The 19,784-nt window shown below is 55.5% G+C and overlaps 1 protein-coding gene across 1 annotated transcript; it reads left to right on the forward strand.

Annotated features, from left to right (window-relative positions):
• Positions 1-4,683: 4,683 nt before the first annotated feature.
• Positions 4,684-15,874, forward strand: PUS1 (pseudouridine synthase 1). The gene is made up of 5 exons (XM_065890335.1): positions 4,684-4,905; positions 6,752-6,889; positions 10,654-10,756; positions 13,650-14,341; positions 15,833-15,874. The coding sequence occupies exons 1-5, from the start codon at positions 4,684-4,686 to the stop codon at positions 15,872-15,874; spliced, it is 1,197 nt and encodes a 398-aa protein (XP_065746407.1).
• The last annotated feature ends 3,910 nt before the right edge of the window (positions 15,875-19,784 follow it).

Here is a 19,784-nt window from a genome sequence, read left to right on the forward strand (position 1 = left end):
TGGTTTTGATGTGCATGCCCCCGATGGTTAGTGACCTCAGGTATCTCTTCATGTGTCTGTCAGCAATTTCTAGATCATTTGTGGAGAAATATCCACTCACGTCCTTTGCCCGCGTTTGAATCGGATGCTTTCTCTTTTTGTTGTTGAGTGGTAAGGTTTCCATGTTTTAGACTACGTGTTGTTTTTTATTTATCTGTTTTTAAGTTTTTTTTTTTATAAATTTATTTTTATTTTTCTGGCTGCATCGGGTCTTCGTTGCTGTGCGCGGGCTTTCTCTAGTTGCGGCGAGCAGGGGCTACTCTTCATTGTGGTGCGCGGGCTTCTCATTGCGGTGGCTTCTCTTGTGGAGCACAGGCTCTAGGCTCGCAGGGTCAGTAGTTGTGGCACGCGTGCTCAGTACTTGTGGCTTGCGGGCTCTAGAGCGCAGGCTCAGTAGTTGTGGTGCACGGACTTAGTTACTCTGCGGCATGCGGGATCTTCCCGGACCAGGGCTCAAACCTGTGTCCCCTGCATTGGCAGGCGGATTCTCAACCACTGCGCCACCAGGGAAGCCCTACATATTGTTTTAATAGGCTAAAAGTATCTCATTAAGTTACCAAAAAGGCTAACCGCAATGTGAAACGAAAGTTCGCGGAGGGGTAGTGATAGAGGAAGTGGAAGGTGGGGCCTCAAAAGGCTAGGTCCCAGCAGGGCTGCTCCAGTCTGGCTTCCTGGAGTGCGTGCTCCGGGCTCTGCAGACAGGAAGGGCCGTGCCTGGTGGAGATGCAGCCCCTTCCGCTCTGTGGGGCTCCCGGTATGTTGCACAAAGAAATGCCGAAAGAGGATTAAGACAGCCGTGGCATTTTGTTGTCAAATTAATAGACTTCATTTCTTACAGCGGTTTTAGGTTTACAGAAAAATTGTGCAGAAAGTACAGAGTTCCCAAATACTCCCTCTCCCCCTGCCACCCACTTTACTTCTCCTGTTAACACCTTGCACGGGTGGGATTCATCTGTTACAACTGGTAAACCTACACTGACACGTCAGCATCACCCAGAGTCCATGTTTACGTTGTGATTCGCTCTTGGTGCCCGTGCTGTGGGTTGGGACACACATACGATGACCTGTACCGTTTCAGTGCCATGCAGAGTAGTTTCACTGCCCTGAATATCCTCTGTGCTCTGTGTTCACTCCCCTGACTTTAACCCCTGTCCCTTTACTGTCTCCGTAGCTTCGCCTCTTCCACAATGCTGGAATCACACAGTGTAGCCTTTTCAGGTTGACTTCTTCTGGGTCTTCCCATGGCTCGATGGCTCATTTCTTTTCAATGCTGAATGATATACTCCCCTGTCTGGGGGTACTGAGTTTATGTATCCATTTTCCTACTGAAGGATATCCTCTTGCTCCCCAGTCTTGGAATTCATGGGTAGCGCTGCTGTAAACACCCTGTGTAGGAGCCTGACAGTAAGGAGGGCCCAGGAGGGCTGGCTGGGCCGGGGGTGCAGCGGGCACACGGGAGGGACCGGCTCCCCACTTCCTGCGGGGCTCACGTTGCTCTGCGTGCTCCTGGCACGCTCACAGGGGGCCTTCGGCCAGGAGGTCCGGCTCAGGTGCCTGCCCCACTTCTAACTGCCCCCTGGGCACCTGTCCCAGCCTCACAGGCCTCAGTTTGTTCTCCGTAGATCAGAGTCCGGCTCGGTGCCACCACGGCCAGTTTGCAGGGAGGCCCCTCGGTGGTCTTTTCCTCTCATTCTCTCACCTGACACAGGACCTCAGAGCACGGCCCCAAGCTTCCATCCTCCCCACCTGCTGGCCCGCGGCACAGCCTGGGGTCTTGGGCCTGCCCCAGAGACTGCCCTCACCCGGCCTGGGTTTCTCTTCAAGCACCGGGAGCTTCCTGGTTCACACGGGCAGGGGGAGATGGACTGCTTCCCGGGGCACAACCCGAAGTCCCATCATCCAGTCTCAACTGCCTTCCTCGGCGGCTCTAGTTCCAGCCGTCACGGTTGCCCAGGTCGTGCGCTTACACGGATGGTTCAGCCTGGGCCCCGTGTCCACCTCCATGTGCCAGAGCGGGCCCAGGCCTCCAGAGCTGCAGAGGCCGAGGGCGGGGAAGGAGTGTCCCCCGACAAAGGAGTCTCTATGGTAAGGGGTGCTCTGTGATGGTAGGTACTGTGTGACGGGGTTCTCTGGGTGAAGGTAGGGTGCTCTGTTGTGGGGTGCTCTGTGTGAAGGTGCCCCGATGCTTCCTAAGGCTGCTCAGCCACCTGAGTTCCCCAGACCACACGTGACCTTGACCTTTCCTCATGCCTGGAACCCTGGGGCAGCTCTTTCTTCCCTTCCTCAGAGGGGTGGGCTGTCCTGGGGGATTGTTTAGCACAGGTGAGCTGTGCCCTTCCGCCTGCCTGAGCTCTTTTCCAACTAGGCCTGACTTTTCCACCTAGGAGTCTGAGTAGAATTTGGTCCAGGAGAGAATCCATGTCAGCAGCCACGGATCCACTTTCTTTCTTGTGGATTCGCTTGTTCTGGACATTTCATATACAGGTGACCTGTGAGCAACGTGGTGGTTAGGGGCACAGACACCCCCCACCCCGCACGCAGTCGAAAATCCACATATAACTTGACAGCTGGCTCTCTGTGTCCGTGGTTACGCATCTGGATTCAGCCATTGGCAGACTTAGTAGTCCTGCACTTTGTATTTAGTGAAACAAATTCTGTATAGGTGGAGCCGTGCGTTCAACCCTGCGTTGCTCGAGGGTCAGCTGTGCATGGAATCATACACGCACGACGTGGCCTTCTGCGCCTGGCTTCTCCACTGAATGTGTTTTCAAGGTTCACCCCCAGCCGTAGCATGCGTCAGTACTTCTGAGTCGTTTTCACACAGCATTTAACACTTGATCACACACTCTCTTGCTGTTGGTCCGTCATTGTCTATCCCCACTAGAGTGGAAGCTTCCCGAGGGCACGGGATTTGCTCCTAGTCTGTTCGCAGCCTCTGCAGGCGCTGGGAACCTAGTAGGTGCTCGGAAAATAGCTACTGACCGAGTGGCCGTCTCAGGGAGGTCTGAGTCCCGTGCTGCCAGCCGCACTTCCTTCCACCTTCTGCGGGCTGTCGCTCGCTCCCGCCAGCTGTGGTGACATCTGTGCCGCCTCCCAAACCCCATGTGTGGGCGAGTTTCCCATCTGTCTTCTACCAGCTTCCGGGAGGTCCTCACTCCCTGGAGCTCTCACACAGGGGGCTCCAGCATGACCCAGTCTCTCCCTGGCATTTGGGCCCCTCTCCGTGCCTCAGCTTCCTCATCTGTAAAATGGGGACGAGAGAACCTTCCTCAAGGCTTCATGAGGATTGAATAAGCTAACAGGCATCAAGCCACTAGAGCAGCACCTGGCACTGGCACGTGGCAAGTGTTTTCTTATGAGAGGTTTGTGGGAAGGCGCTGGTCTGCACACCGTTGAAAGACAGGCTGTCATTCCAGATGGCGGGACTGGTGCCGTGTGGCTTCCGGCCATGGGCTCAGCCTCTCTGTCCCTCGGGTTCCTCTTCAGTAACGTGCTTGCTCTTACCGTGCTTGTTCCCTAAGGCGGGCGAAAGGACTGAATGAGCTAACACTGTAACACGGAACAGAGCCTGGGAGCGTAGTTGTTAGGACGATTTGTTCGCCCTAAGAGGGCGCATCCACATCGGCCTCAAACCACCCCCGAGTTGGCAGCGGGGAACCGGGCTCCCGGCGCCAGGCCCCGCCCTCCCCGCCCCGAAGCCCCGCTCAGTCCCGCCCCTGACACCAAGCTCCGCCCCAAGCCGCCTCGGCCCGCCCCGCCCAGAAGTACTTTTGTCCACGTCCGGCTGCCGTCCGGCCGCGCGCTCCGCTTCCGCCTTCGCCCACGTGGTCCGGCTCCGGCTCAGTCCGCCGCTCTGTGAGTGGGGCCGGGTCGGGGCGCGCCCCGCTAGTCCCGGCGTGGGTGGCCGGGGTCTCCCCAAGTCCCGAGGGAGAGCCGGCTGGGCGAGGCGAGAGGACGAGGGGGGAGCAGGAGGGACTGGGGAGGTCAGAGGTCAACTTGGAGGTCAGGGACGACTTAGGTTATCCGCGGGCGGGGCTGGAGCGTGAGAGGGTCCCGGGAAGGTTAGAGTTCTCAAGGGGTGGGGCTGGAGCGTGGCCGTGGTCGGAGTTAAGGAGGGGCGGGCTGGTGTGTAGGGGCCCCGGGGAGGTTAGGGGTCTAGAGGACCCGGGTGGGTGCGTACCGGGGGAGGTCAGGGGTCGGGCGCGTGCCCCCCCCCCCCCGCCCCTCCCGGGCCTGCATGGGGCTCCCCAGCCTGCGGGCGGCGGCCTGGGCCCTGAGGAGAGCCTGCGGACCGTGGACCCCGCGCCTGGGACCGCGCCTCCTCTGGTAATGACAGTGCACTTGTCCGTGACCCCAGGGTAGCACGCTGACCCCCACTGAGCCCGACTGCATGCCCGGCGAGCACCAGCCCTCATCGCATAAAGTGCTGTCACTGCTCCATTTCTTGGACAGTGAAACCGAGGTCAAGTTGGTGGTTGGGCAAGATCTACAGTTAGCGCGCAGCTGGGATTTGGACTCGGTGGTCAGCCCAGGGTGTTTACTGGACCAGGCTGCCACCGTCAGCCTTTCACTGGGCCGCTTCCTTCTGTGTTTTGCTCACACCCCACCCCCCCTCGCCACCGTGTCTTTTTCAGTTTGCCCCCCATGGCAGGGAATGGGGAGGCCCCCGTGCCCGTGGGGACCAAGCAGGAGCAGGACAGGAAGGTCCGGCGTGGCTGGCAGGGCGCGGCCAGGATCTGGGAGGAGACAGAGCAGCAGGCGAAAAGGCTCAGGAGCAGCGAGGGTGGAGGGCAGCACAGGAAGCTGCCCAAGCGCAAGGTCGTGCTGCTCGTGGCCTATTCCGGGAAGGGCTACCACGGCATGCAGGTGAGGGCGCCCGCGGGCTGGGCCGGTGTGCTTGGGGCAGGGACCTCGGAGCGACAGTTACCCAGTGAGCCATCTTGGGAAGTGGCAGAAAGAGGGGTCTCGTTCTTCACCTCCTTTATCGCGTGGGTCCCATCAGGCAAGATTTAGATTCAGATTGAAGCAGCTTTGAGCCCTGTTTCATCCATGCATTGCTTGGATGCTTGCCGGCCGGGGGGGTCGGGGGGGGGGCGGGGGGGGGGAGGTGTTCATGAGTCTCCCAAGGTAGTTAAAGGCCCAGGCCTGCCGATGACCAGGGGCGGCAAGTGACTAGAACTCTCAGTCCGTCGTTTCCTCATCTTTACGATCGCAGTGCTGACTTTACAGGGCAGGAAGAGTCATTGGGCTGACCGATGCCGCACACTAGAAGTGGGACAGCGCCAGGGATGCTCGGAAGAGACAGCTGTTACTCTTTGTTAGACACGTGAAGGTGACGGTTGAGGGTACGCAGGCACGTGAGAGCTCCCAGCCCAGCCCAGCCCCGTGACCCTTTCCTGAAAGGCACAAGAGCCCCGGCGACCCAGCAGGTGCACGCAGAGTTTCTTCTCGTCCCTTGTGGTCAGCGGTGTGGCTCTTACACTTTGGTGCCTCGTTCTTTAAACTTCTTGGAGGAATTCACTGCTGTGTAGAGTATCTCACTGAAGCGGAAGTTTAAGAAAACAGTGCCCAACCTTACGAGGTGCTGTGGTCACCTTTACTGTAAATAATAGTAGTAATGAGATACTTTGTATCCTATTTTAGTATTTTTCATTAAGTATAGGGTTGCACCCGTGAAACCAATTTGATGACCTTTGATGACCACCGGTAGATGGTGACAATAGTGGAAGCGGTGCTTCGGTCTCACTTAGTGGAACAAGTAAACCACCTCCGCTGCTCTTTGCCGATGTTTAAATGCTTTTCTGCTTGAGGGTGACTGATTACGTGTGTTGTTGCCTTATGCACTGTCTTGAGAATTTTGCCTGTGTCTCATCATCTTCTGTTTGCCTCAGTTTCCCCATTAGGGGAATGGAGGGGGGGTAGGGCATGACGGTAGCTCACAGGGTGACAGAAGGACACAGCGGGATGTGGGGAAGGGTGGTTATCCCCGTTTCTTAATATCCATTCCGATCGCTGGAGGAGCATTTATAGCTTCTTGCTGAGTAAAGGGATTGGACTTAAGCTGCAGTGGGGACCGGGAGGTAGACTTTGGGAAGGACCCGCCCACTGTGGTGCGTCTTGGCGACGTACTTGTCGCCCTGTGTCCCTTGCTTTGCAGAGATTTTCTTTGACGTCAGGGTGGTGGTCTCACTGATGTCACAGGGTCCTGCAGGCCCTGGACTGTGATTATACTGCATCCGCACCCACTAGGTGCTGGCAGCACCCTGGGGTGGCTTCCTCCTCCAGCAGGGGCGCCTGCCTCCCTGTAGTGACGCAGGAGGGCCTGCTCCCTGCTGTGGTGAGGGAGGGGAGACCCTGGGGTGATGAGGGAGGGGAGTCCCTCTTTGGCCGGGTACAGCAGACAGATGGGTCTCCAGCAGGAGGGTGCGGGTCTCACATCTGACAGGTAGGGGGAAATGATGTCTTAGGTGATGCCCAGTGTCAGCTGCCCAGGGTGGGAAGTTTCTAGACTGTGGATACCCACAGGTGGCTTTCCTGCTTCCCGTGGGTCGGGGGACGAGCTGCAGGGTCTCTCCATGCCCACGGGTGCGGTCCCCACCTGCCGGGTGCGGGCACAACGCACATGCCCCTACCTGGATCAGCCATGGCCCGGGGCCCCTACTGTGGGTAGTGATTGAGTGAAAAACAAGTTTTCTTCTTCTCTTTTCCTCAGAGGAATGTTGGGTCCTCGAAATTCAAGACCATCGAAGATGACCTGGTGTCTGCCCTGGTCCGGTCGGGTTGTATTCCTGAGAATCACGGGGAGGACATGCGGAAGATGTCCTTCCAACGCTGCGCCCGGACGGACAAGGTAGGTGCTGTCCCCACATCCCCTGCAGGTGCAGGCAGCACCGAAGCCGCCGGTCTGTGGTTTGTGTTTGTCCTCGTCCCACTTTCCATCTTAGCGCCTTTATCTCTCAAGATTCTCTTGGTTACAAATGACAGATGCACAGCTCAGACTAGTGTAAGTGGAAAGAAAGTTGTTGCCTCGTGTGGCCAAGAAACTGGGGCATTTCCGGCCCAGGTGTGGCTGGACCTAGGTGCTCAGGGCCACAGGGTCTGGCGTCCTCTCTGTCTGTGCTTTCTCCTCTGTCGCTCCTGTGGGTGGCACGGTGGCCACAACATCTGCCTTAGATCCATCCATCTCAGGCTCGCGATACAAGTAGGACCGCGTGGCCGCAGAGGCCCGCCATGCGTGTGATGTTAAACTTCCCAGGAGCCACAGCTAAAAGGGAAAAGGAAACAGGTGACGCTGGGTTTTGTTATCAGTTTTATTTAACTTAGTGTGTCCAAGGTAGTCGCCTTTCAACGTGTAACCAACATAAAAAGCGATGAACGGGAACTAGTTTCCATTGTGCGTGTGTGAGCGCCAAGTCTTTGGAACCCCGCGGGAGTTGCACGCTCAGGAGTCTCGGGTGGCCGTGACCCAGCACTGTCCATTCATGCTCATGAGATTGAGTCCTGCTGTCTGGTTGGCTCTCCCACCGTCCCAGGCCAGTCGCTGGCTGGTCCCACCCTGGCACATTCCCAGTTGTGGGGCTGGTGCGAGCAGGGGCTCCCCACAAAGGAATGGAGGGTGTCGCCGAGGCAGGTGGGACAACCAGCCACGGAGAACGTGAAGCTCTCCCCCAGGAGATAAAAAACCCAAAGTGCCCGTGCACCTTTGAGCCTGCTCTCTCAGACCTGGGCCCTGAATCATCTCTCTGGCCACCTAAGGTCACTGGGAGTCTGTGGTACACGTAGCTTTTTGCAGGTCAGGGTCCCGGGAATCTGAATAACGTTGAGTTTCAAAGGTACAGCGTCCCCTGGGATCCACAGGCCCAGGCCAGAGCCCCGGAACCAGAGCTACCGCACAGACAGCTAAGAACAAAAACAGGCGCCTGGCAGTCTCGTGGGTGACCCAGTCACGTGTTCTTCGGTCCAGTAAAGAGTACCGGGGCTCTCCGCGGCGTTGTTTTCTGTTTAGCTTTCCCACTTACAGCTCTCTGGTTGTTTTCAAGGCAGAAGAAAAGTAAACATTTACCCGAGCTAATGAAGACAGCATTTCCACATACAGGGCTAGCATTTATTTCAGTTTTCACTGTTATTAGAGATGGTTTTATTCGAATATGTTTTCCTTCTTACATTTTGGGAAATCTAGAAAACCTTTGATACTAACATCCCCATGGATGAACAAATGAATATTTTGTTAGTTTTTGTTTCATATTAAAAAAAAAAGTTTCAAGGAGCTGTAACTCACTCCCACATATTTTGCCCATTTAAAGGTACATTCGTTGATTCTAGTCCTTTCTCATGGTTGTGCAGCCATCACCACAGCCAAGCTTAGAACATTTTCATCATCCCCAAAACTTCCCTGTACCCTTTAGTCATCACCCACTCTCCACTAGCATATGCAGAAAATTCTCATTTCAGCGTGTAATCAGGGCTTCCCTGGTGGCACAGTGGTTAGGGATCCACCTGCCAGTGTAGGGGACACGGGTTCGAGCCCTGGTCCGGGAGGATCCCACATGACGCGGAGCAGCTAGGCCCGTGAGCCACAACTACTGAACCCCGCGCGCCTAGAGAGCCCATGTTCTGCAACAGGAGAAGCCACCGCGATGAGAAGCCCGCGCACCGCAACAAAGACCCAACACAGCCAAAACTTTAAAAAAACCCCAAAAAACATGTAATCAATATAAAAAGGTTAGCAATGAGGTGTGTTTCCGTTCCTTTTTCGTGTACTGAGACTTTGAGACCTCATTTCAGAACAGCCATTTTATGCCCTCAGTAGCCACTCGTGGCCAGATGCCTCTGTGTTGGAGGGTGTCTGCCTGGTGGACAGTGGATTCGGCCTGTGTTCCATCTCACCAGTTTATTTTTTGTCTTTCTTCTTTTTTACAAAAATCTCTCCAACCTTTTATTTGGAAAAACTTCAGACCTCCGGAAGTCCCAGGAACAATGCATGAACACCCTTGGTCTTCCCCTGGACTCGGCAGTGTTAAACGTTTGCCATATTTGTTTTCCTTTTTGTGCCTTTGAATGGAACCATCTGAGAGGAAGTTGCAGACGTCATCACCCTTCACCCCAAAATACGTCGCGTGAGCCGTGGCATCCTCTGGCGACTGCTCGGTGTCGCTGTCACCCTTGGGAAATTGAACGCTGGTGCACCGTTTCTTATTGATCCGGTGTCTAACCCAGGGTTGATGGTTCCATTCAGCTGTCATGTCTTTTGAGTTTCCTTCATTTTTTTTTTAATTAAAAAAATTTTTTTTCTATTTCTTTTATTATTTCTTTTATTTATCTTTTTGGTTGTGTTGGGTCTTCGTTGCTGCGCGCAGGCTTTCTCTAGTTGCGGCGAGCGGGGGCTGCTCTTCGTTGCGGTGCGCGGGCTTCTCATTGCGGTGGCTTCTCTAGTTGCAGAGCACGGGCTCTAGGCGCGCGGGCTTCCGTAGTTGTGGCACGTGGGCTGAGTAGTTGTGACTCGCGGGCTCTAGAGCACAGACTTAAGTAGTTGTGGCACGCGGGCTCAGTAGTTGTGGCTCACAGGCTCTAGAGCGCAGGCTCAGTAGTTGTGGTGCACGGGCTTAGTTGCTTCGCGGCATGTGGGATCTTCCCGGACTAGGGCTTGAACCCGTGTCCCCTGCATTGGCAGGCAGATTCTTAACCACTGCGCCACCAGGGAAGCCCTTGAGTTTCCTTTAAAATGGTCTCGTCACCTCCTTTCTGTCCTTCCTGGCGTGATGTTCTGGATGGTTCAGGCCAGTTATTTTGACGACTGTCCTCAATCTGTATTTGTCTGATTGTTCTCATGACTAGATACAGAGTAAAGAAGGTTTTCGGCAGGAGTGTTACACGGTACTCTGTCTTCTTTGCTTACATTGAAAAAAATCTTTTTAGAAAGTATGATTGTAGTAAACAGAAAGGTGCATACAGTATAAAGTGAAACGGGTGATTCTGCGGTGAGCGCCTGGATAATCTCCACTCAGGTCAGCACGTGGGTCTCTGCCCGTGTCCCAGGAGCCCCCGCCTCGTCCACCTTCCGAACCACACCGCTCCCCTCCCCCAGACCTTACTGCTGTATTGCCTTTTATGAAAACTTGCTTTTAGGAAAAAGGTGTAACGTACAAATGGTGAACTGTGCTCTTCTTGAGTGCGGAGCTTGCTCAGTTTACCTGTGTCACTAGCACCCCATCCCCACAGGATACCTGCTGCTGTGACTTAGATGGTGGCCTTGCTCAGCTCCAGAGTTCTGTCACCTCTTAAGTTGCATTTTCTTTTTTCCTAAGTCCTTGAGAGTCACATCCAGGGTGGGCCTTTATCTCCTATCTGCAGGATTTCATGTATTTGTTCCCGTGTTTTGTTGGGCTCTGAAGTTCACTTGGAATATTTTATAAGTTATGTGGCACTCACTCCCTTGGTATATAGAGCACCGTTCTTGTATCTGGTTATTCCCTTCAGATGCACTTCTAAAAGCAGAATTCCTCCACGGACAGATGTAGCGTGCGTGTGGTCCTTCTCCTGAAGAGACCAGCTTGCAGGGTGTCGCGCTCCAAGTGCCAGGCCCAGCTGGCCCTCCCATGTCTGCTTCCTTTGCAGGGTGTGTCTGCGGCCGGCCAGGTTGTGTCCCTGAAGGTGTGGCTGATTGACGACCTTTTAGAGAAGATTAACAGCCACCTTCCGTCTCACATTCGGATACTGGGTAAGCCTTGCAGCGCTGGGCTGTACACTGGGTGGTGGCCGGTCTCACAGGGACACGAAATTTCTTCTTTCACCAGATTTCTCTGTTGCGGAGCTAAGATAAGAGTGGTCGCTTAGCAGTTGGAAGGAGTGGTTGTGAGTCAGCTGTGAGGAGGGGTTCAGTATTCCCACCTCCTTCAGAAAGGGACACAGCCAGACAGACAGACTTGGAAAGGCCCTCCGTGCAGCATCTTGGTGGTACACGTGCCTTGTTTTAACCAAATGCTTGGATATGAAAGCCCAGATTTGATAAAATTAAAACAGGGGCTATGACTTCCTATTGTAACAGGCCTGATAACGGGATTTCCAGTCTGACCCTCTCTGCCTTTTAAGTGGCATATATGTGCCATTGATAATGTGGTAGTGGGGTGGCTGGGGGTAGCTCTGCTTGCCTTCTGTTTCTCTCTGTCCCATTTGTTTCCCTCTTCTTTTTCTCCCTCCTTTTGGATTAGTTGATGTTTCTTATCATTGCATTTCATTATCACCTTGGTTAGCTAACGCGATGACTCGCTATGGTTTTTTTAGCAATCGCTTTGCCAGCCCTTAAAGCAAGGGCTGGCAGAGGCTTTCTGTAGAGGGCCAGGTAGTAAACTATCTGAGGCTTTGTGGCCGCACGGATCACCGTCTCTGTCGCACATTCTTCTCCTTTGTTTCTTCTTTTAACCACCCTTTCAGCCTTAGCTCAGAAGTTGTACAGGAACGGCCACGGTTTTAGCCACTGTCTGCCAGCCCCGGGGTCAAAGCATCCATGGGCCAGTTACCACAGCTGCCTTCACGTGAAGCCAGGCCACCTTGCACGCACCTAACACCTGCAGCCACGCACTTGCACCTGCCCTGCTGTCGTGACGTGTATTTCAGGTCTGCCTGTGTCATCGCCCGCACGCTACAGTGCCAGTTCGTCTTTAACCAGAGAATTGAAAACACTTTTAAATGCTTTTTAAAGTTGAAGTACAACCAGTGTACGGTAAACTGCGTAGTTCATTATACAGTTAAAACGTTGTGATGTGAGTGCATGCCTGTGAAACCAGCCCACTTGAGAGGGCCACCCTCTCTGTCGCCCCCAGAAGACTGTGACCCTCCCCACGCCCCTCCCACCCCATGCCTCACCAGGCGACCACTGATCTGCTCTCTTTCATTATAGACTGCTTCGTATTTCTAGAGTTTTATGTCAATAGCATCGTATGGAATGGCTTCTTTCACGGAGCCTCTGGTTAAAGGTTCCTGCACGTTGTCGGGTGCATCCGGTTTGTTCCTCTCCATTGCTGCGTGGTTTCCAGTTGTTTATCCAGTTACCTGGTGGGGAACACTGCGGGTGTCTCCAGTTTGGGGCTGTTACGAAAAGGAACTGCCATGAACGTTGGGTACAAGTATAAATAGGGATCTCAACACAAAGTCACAAGCTTTGTTTTTGGTTACCTTGCCCACTATTGAATTTAGTTTTTAAATTTTTATTTATTTATTTATTTGCTACACCACACGGCACGCGGGATCTCATTCCCCGACCGGGGATGGAACCCGCGCCCCCTGCAGTGGCAGCACGGAGTCCTAACCGCTGCACCGCCGGGGAAGGCTCTGCATTTATTAATTGGCGTGACACGGTTTTATTTTTATTGTCCTGTGGTCTTTCTCTGCCTGGTGAGGATAATTCCCTCCTGAGGACCTTCTCTGGGAGCCAGTCCTCTTAAAGCCCCACGTGATGCCTCTTAACATTCATTCCGCGGGAACGTTCTCACGTATGCCACAGGTTGTTCCCCACTTTTGCTAAAATAATACCAGGCCCTACACAATTCACAGCCGTTAGCACTGCTTACATAACGTGACACAGCAAGGCTGTGTTTCCCTCGTTAGCAGCCCAGCCATGTGGTCGGCTGCCAGCCCCTTTCAGCCTTTCTTGGCAGTTACGTTCCGCACGACAGAAATTAGGTGCACAAAGCATACCTGCGATGCTGTGTGGATGAAATTGGATTCTTAAAGCAAGACAAAACACAAAAATAAGATTACCCCAAATCAAACACGACAGCAGAGACAGAAGACGGGAAGAGTGGCGCAGATGCAGCCTTGAACTGGCAGCCCCGGGGCCGTGTCATCAGTCCTTGTAACATGAAGCCGAAGTTGGCCTTTAAGTCAGCCTCCCTGTGAGGCTGAGTCCTCGCGACCCGGTCTTGACTTAGCGTGAGGACAGCCGCGCAGCAAGGAGCACCCAGGGCCACAAGGCGCTTCGTGCTCCTCAGTTCCCAGAAGCCGCCCCCCGCAACAGTTGTGGTTTCTTTCAGAAGTTTTCTCTACAAATACAGACATAATCCGTGTGTTTGTATTTTTCTCACAAAGAGAAATACACACGTAGTTCTTCGCTTTGCTCTCCTTTTTTCACTGAACGGTTAGGAAGTCTGTTGGGAGCCCTGGCCAGGCACAGTGAGTGCTCAGCGGTGCGGCCCCCGGTCCTGGGGACGGGCGCCGGCTCTGCGGGGCTGCTTTCGGCTCATTCTGCAAATGTCTGAGAGCCGTTGATCGTTTCCCTGTTGCTGGACTTTTTAAGTCGTTTCCAGTTTCTTTTGCTGTTTGAACACACTGCTGTCCCTGGCCTCACCTGCAGGATGGCTTGTGATCCAAGGCTTCTGGGTCGGGGTCACCGGCTGGTGCTTTAGTCCATGTGGGTCCCCCGGGATCCGTGAGGCGAGAGCAGGGTGTCCCGCACCTTGGCCGACCCCGGGGTTTGTTTGACAGGGTTTAGCTGAGGGTTTAGCGCACGGAGCCGGGGCCCCCTCGGGCTCGTCCGGGTTCGGCAGGTAAGGTGCCGGCGCTCAGACCTGCTCAGGGTGTCGTCAGTCTGTCCTCATCGCCTCCTCTGCCCCCAGGACTGAAGAGGGTCACGGGCGGCTTCAACTCCAAGAACAAGTGCGACGCCAGGACCTACTTCTACATGCTGCCCACGTTCGCCTTTGCCCACAAGGACCACGACGCGCAGGACGAGACGTACCGGCTGCATGCAGAGACGCTGGGGCGTGTGAACCGGCTCCTGGCCTGCTACAGGGGCACCCACAACTTCCACAACTTCACCTCGCAGAAGGGGCCCCGCGAGCCCAGCGCCCGGCGCTACATCCTCGACATGTTCTGCGAGGAGCCCTTCGTGCGCGAAGGCATGGAGTTTGCGGTGATCAAGGTCAAGGGCCAGAGCTTCATGACGCACCAGATCAGGAAGATGGTGGGGCTGGTGGTGGCCATCGTCAAGGGCTACGCGCCCGAGAGCGTGCTGGAGCGCTGTTGGGGGGAGGCCAAGGTGGACGTGCCCAAGGCGCCGGGGCTCGGCCTGGTCCTGGAGCGGGTGCACTTCGAGAAGTACAACCAGCGCTTCGGCCACGACGGGCTGCACGAGCCGCTGGACTGGGCGCGGGAGGAGGCTGAGGTCACGGCCTTCAAGGAGCAGCACATCTACCCCACGATCATCGGCACCGAGCGCCACGAGAGGTCCATGGCCCAGTGGCTGAGCACCCTGCCCATGCATGACTTCGGCGCCACCGCCCACGCAGCCGCCGGCCCAGGCGCCAAGGTGGGGCTGGGGCCACGGGGGCTGGGGGTCAGGGGAACCGCGGGGCTGGCGCTGGCCCTTCCAGGAGCTCAGCCCAGCACTCGTCCACATCTGTCAGTGTCCGTGGCTAAACTGAAGCCCACTCTGCCCCCTGTCGCTGTACCCATTGTGCAGATGAGCAAGCCGAGGCACCAAGAGGCCTGTCGCTGCCCTGGGGTCACGACAGGGGGAGGAGCGGGGCCAGGGCGTAGGACCTGGTGGCCAGCTGCCCTGCTCCGCGCCTAGTGACGCTGGGTGAGGGACGTGCTCGGTGGCCGTCGTCCCGTGTGGGGGATGGAGGTGCCAGTGGGACGTCCTCCTCTGGCTGATGTACCTGGCTCCAGAACATGGGGTCGCTTGGCAGGCGCCAGGGACGCTGAGCGGCCAAGCGTCGTTCTCCTCGCCCTCTGGGCGGCGTTCCTGTCCGGGCCCGGGTGCTCTCCGCGTGGGAGGGGACGCAGGCTGTGCTTTCGGCCCCACTGTCCCAGAGCCCTGCTGTCCAATACCGCCCGGGGACCTGGCTCAAAGTGTGGTTCATCTGTGAGTTAACTGCCAACCTCATGTTAGAAGGAGAGCATCCACGATTGGAGGTGCTGGAGCTAAAAGTGAACATTTCACTCTAGTTCTCAATTCCTTACCCTGGGGCGAGGGAGGTCCCCGAAGCCCGTGTTCTCTCATGGTGTCCCAGCAGGCTGTCAAAGGGTGAGATTCCCACCTGGAGCTCTGGGAGATTTCTTCCCATTATCTAGATATCTAGAAAAACACTGTCCTTCCTCCCCAGCCGGGCTTGTAAGCCCATGTGCATACAGGTAAGGGGAGCGAGCACGGTGGGCCAGGGGTAAGAAAGGCAGGGGTTGCAGGTCGGATGGTGAATTCCAAGCAGCGTCGGGGAGGAGACGGGACTTGGTGGAGACTGTGAGAAACGGCAGAGCTCTCATTCCACCGGAAGGGCCCCTGCAGCTCAGCGCCAGCCAGCGGAAGGTGGGCCCGAGTGTTGTCGGAGCTTGCCTTTTCTCAGGAGAAACTGGGATTCCAGACGTGTGTGTGAAATAGTCCACTCTTTAAATGTTGGTGGTTATCACTTTTCCCAGCATTGTGAGGCCAGATGGAGCACGTGTACAGATGGGACCTGGGGGCCAGGCTTGCTCTCTGCCTGATTCCCACAGACGGAGAGAGGCCTCTGACTGTCTGCCGTCTCTATATAGCGCTGAGGGGCTGGTACTTGACCAGCTTTGCAGTAGATCAGTTTTATGTCCCCAAGGTCACTGAAGCCTCTGGGAGCTGGAGGAGCCCGATGAAGACCCCATCTGGTCCCCAGCCCTTGGCTTTGCCCGTTCAGGACAGGTTCTTGAATCAGTGAAGAGGAAGACGGGTGAGGCTGAGCCTCGCCCTGGGCGGCCCACGTGCAGGGGAGGGCCCTCGCCGGGCAGAGCGCTCCCCAACAGCCGTGTCCTGTCTGCTCTCGCTCTGCAGGTCCCCCGCCCCCTGGAAGGCAGTGATGGGGACAGTGACTGAGCTGGCCCACGACACGCACACCGGGACCCACCAGCCTGCTGCTGGCGGCATGCCTCGCCCAGACGGGACGGCCCGCGCGCGGCCTCCCCAGCTCAGGATCCTGAGGGCTGTATCGTTCTGAGTTTCCGTCACAGGGAGAACCTGCCGCGAGTCTATTTTCAGCTCACGCGTTGACTACACACAACTCAGCACGTAAAGACACTATTTTTTTAAAGAACCGATTTTCTTATTAAATAAGTACAAACCTTGCTTAGTCACTTCTTTTACCTTTTTCTCCGTCTTTTCCACGGGTCTTTCACCGAGAGAGGTGCAAGGAGCACCGTGCGCTGTGTCAGCAGCAGACCGGAGCGGTGGGAACGGGTGACCTGGCGGGGGCGCGTGGCTGGGCGCAGGCTGGAGCCGGCGGGACAGCGGGCGGCTCCTGGCAGGACTGGCTGCCCGGCTGTCAGGGTGGGGCTCGGCGGCCCGGCGAGCGGCGCAGACCAGAACAGGACGGGGGCCGTCGGGCCAGGGGTAGCAGTCTCCAGCGCTGGAGGACACGGGCTCCTTCTGGGTGTCCACCTGGCCCCCTGCGGCACGCAGCTTTCATCCTGGTCCGTGCATCCCTGGCGCCGCCTGTGTTCCGGGCGGGAGGGAGGAGGGAGGGCAGAAGCAAGGGACACATCGTTGACTGTCTCGTAGCGAGCCCTCCTGGACGTCCCGCCAGCGACAGCGACTTCATCCCCTCGCTGGCCAGAGGTGTGTCACGTGGTCACGTCCAGCTGCAAGGGGGGCAGGGAAATGCTTTTATTAAGTGGCGCCCTGCGGAGGAGGCGACGCTCTATTACCGAGGAAGAGGGGTCAGGCGGGGTGGGGGGGGGGGCGGGCAGGCAGTCAGCAAGTCTGCCGCAGGAGACGCGTGGTGTGTGTGCACGTGGGACGCACGCGTGGACGCACGTGTGGTGTGTGAGCAGTCTGTGCGTGTGTATTTGTGATGTGATCGTAGGTGATGTGTCTGCATGGGTACGTGTGCACGTGTGATGTGCAAATGCCGTGTGGTGGGTTGCACACGTATGTACAACGTGGCTGGGCAAATCCCCTCGAGGGAGCACTGTCTTTCAGAGAACAGAGCGGGTGGGGCGAGTAGAATCGGGAAGACTGGCAGTGCCATTGGGGAGAGACCAAGTGAGGTGTGCCTTTGGGTCCGAGAAACCTTGGCGAGTAGCTGCCGCTGCCGGGTGGCCTGCGGCTGGGACAGGAGGCAGGGTTCGAGGCTGACTTGGGCTTTGGGTTTCAGGAATTGAGGAGCTAGCTGGGCCATTAACAGGTGGCGTGATTGGGAACAGGATGGGCTTGAAGGAGAAATACTGGGGCTTGGCTTTAAGCATGTTAATTTTACCTGTGATAGGGCTTTTAAAGTCACTTCCCAGGGCAGAAAGTAACCTAAGAACTGCTGGGATCGTGGGGCTCTCCCCATGAAAGGTTACGTGGTCTTGGTTTCCGGGTCAAATTGTAGACAATTCCCAAGTGTGACTCCAGGCAATTAGTGAGTGAGTCTTGTTTTGTTTTTTAGCAAAGAACAAACTTTCTTTAAAAAAAAAAAATTAATTTTGTTTGTTTATTTTTTTGGCTGCATCGGATCTTAGTTGCGGCACACGGGATCTTCGTTGAGGCATGTGGGACCTTTCCTTGCAGAGCGCTGGCTTCTCTAGCTGCGGGGCGCGTGAGCTCAGTAGTTGTGGTGTGAGGGCTTAGTTGCCCCGCAGCCTGTGGGATCTTAGTTCCCCGAGCAGGGATCGAACCCACGTCCCCTGCATTGGAAGGCAGATTCTTTACCACTGGACCACCAGGGAAGTCCCTGGGTGACTCATTTAAATCACCTTGGAGGATCCATGGGTATGTGATATTTTAAAATATGTACTTGGAGGGAATTCCCTGGTGGTCCAGTGGTTAGGACTCCACACTTCCACTGCAGGAGGCATGGGTTGGATCCCTGGTCGGGGAATTAAGATCCTGCATGCTGCATGGCACAGCCAAAAAAATAAATAAAATAAAATGTGTACTTGGAAAAACAGAGTACAAAAAAACAGAAGTTGCCCTCCGTCCCTAATTCCCAGTATCTCTCCATAGGCCCCTACTCTTTTTTCTTGTGACTTCCAGAGGTCTCTGTGCATATATGAGCGTGTTTGACCCTTGTCTTCACACAGACGGTGGCGGTCTTTGCCATCACAAAAGTCTGTGTCGTTCTTGCTGGTGGCCCACAGTGTACACAGTCCATGCCACTCAGCCTGCTGGTGGACATGTGTCCAGCCTGTGATTTTGCACGCAACGACCATCCCTATACATCCTTGTCCACGTGTGAGCATCCCTAGATGCAGACTCGGTGGTCTGGCGGGTTTCTAATGCCTACCTCATTCTGACGGCCCCTGTCTGCTGTAGAAGTGTTTCCTTGCATCCCTGCCAGTATCATAGGACTATGCCTGTTCCCCCACTCTCCACAACATCAGGGAGCAAACCTGATCTTGGGGCCGGCCTTCTTTTGGGTCTCGTGCCCCTTCCCTGAGTGGGGAAGCACACTCAGGAAAAAGTTAGAGTCAGGGGCCTGCATAGTCGGGGTCTCAGTTGTCAGCAACTGAGACTCAGTCTGGCTGATTTAAACAGAAAAGCAGGGCTCCCCTGGTGGCGCAGCGGTTAAGAATCCACCTGCCAATGCAGGGCACACGGGTTCGAGCCCTGGTCTGGGAAGATCTCACATGCTGCGGAGCAACTAAGCCCGTGCGCCGCAGCTACTGAAGCCTGTGCTCTAGAGCCCGTGCTGCTCAACAAGAGAAGCCACCATAATGAGAAGCCCACACACCTCAACGAAGAGTAGCCCCTGCTCAAACGAAGACCCAACACAGCCAAAAATAAATAAATAAAATAAACTGAAAAACAAAAACAGAAAAGCACTGTATCCCCCCGATGCTGGAGGGCAAGCAGAGCCTGAGCTGGCACCTCCTTTCCCGGCCCCAGCCCTCCCGGCTGAGGGAGGAGCTTGGCGGCCCATCATGCCAGCCTTCCCCGGCTGCCCCGCAGATTCCCACATCGGCCAGCATGTAAGATGTGCACAGGAATCAACCATCCAAGAAAACAGTGGGAATATCATTTAAGCGTTTTTTTTTTTTAATTGAAGTGTAGTTGGTTTACAGTATTCTATAAGTTGCAGGTATACAATATAGCGGTTCACAGTTTTTAAAGCTTACATCTAAGCAGTTTTGATCTGTGTGTATTGAAGCTGCAGTTTGAGAGGGTCTAAGAGGGAAAACGTTACAGGCTGCTTCTGGAAACGGAAGCCACTCTGCAGATTGAGTTGGGCAGATGTTTTCCACAGGACATGTGGGGCTTGTGCATTGTTGGAGGGGCCTAATAACCTGGTTTGGACTGGGTCTCCTGGAATGACTCCCAAAACAAGACAGAACTGACCCCCCCCCCCCCCCCCGCAAGGCACCTCCAGTTGCTGATGCTGCCTCTGGAGCCGAGAGGGATGGGAGGCCCCAGGACCCCCAATAGCCCCACACTTGGAGATGCGTTCTGGCAGGCCCAGAGCTGCGTCCAGGGTCAGGGATTCCGGTCAAGAAGCCACCCACCTCCGGACCTCCCTTACAGGAGAGACTCAAATTTGTCAACTCATATCCGTCAGCAAGGGCAGCCAGGAGCAGCAGGAAGGAGGGCACCTCCCCGCCGCCCCCAGTCACGCACAGAGGCGGCAAGCGGGAGGGGCCCACATCTTGGCTGGGGCTCAGGCCTCTAAGGAGTCTGGCAGGTGTAGTTTTTAACTTTCCAACGTTGCTAAGTAGGAGGGTGGAGCGAAGATTGAAAGGGCCTCCCTACCAGTACTTAGAAATGTGAAATCACTCCCCTCTTTCATCCAACTAATTTGATCCCTTTCATG

Source organism: Phocoena phocoena, chromosome 13, assembly GCF_963924675.1.
Source record: "Phocoena phocoena chromosome 13, mPhoPho1.1, whole genome shotgun sequence".
NCBI classification, from domain to species: Eukaryota; Metazoa; Chordata; class Mammalia; order Artiodactyla; family Phocoenidae; genus Phocoena; species Phocoena phocoena.

What these genes read in the sequence shown, in the direction of transcription:
- PUS1 (XM_065890335.1), top strand. Translation starts at nt 4,684, where the DNA reads ATGGCAGGGAATGGGGAGGCCCCCGTGCCCGTGGGGACCAAGCAGGAG. An exon ending in AGGGCTACCACGGCATGCAG is followed by an intron (nt 4,906 to 6,751) that starts GTGAGGGCGCCC and finishes TCTTTTCCTCAG; the next exon opens with AGGAATGTTGGGTCCTCGAA. An exon ending in CCGCCGGCCCAGGCGCCAAG is followed by an intron (nt 14,342 to 15,832) that starts GTGGGGCTGGGG and finishes CTCGCTCTGCAG; the next exon opens with GTCCCCCGCCCCCTGGAAGG.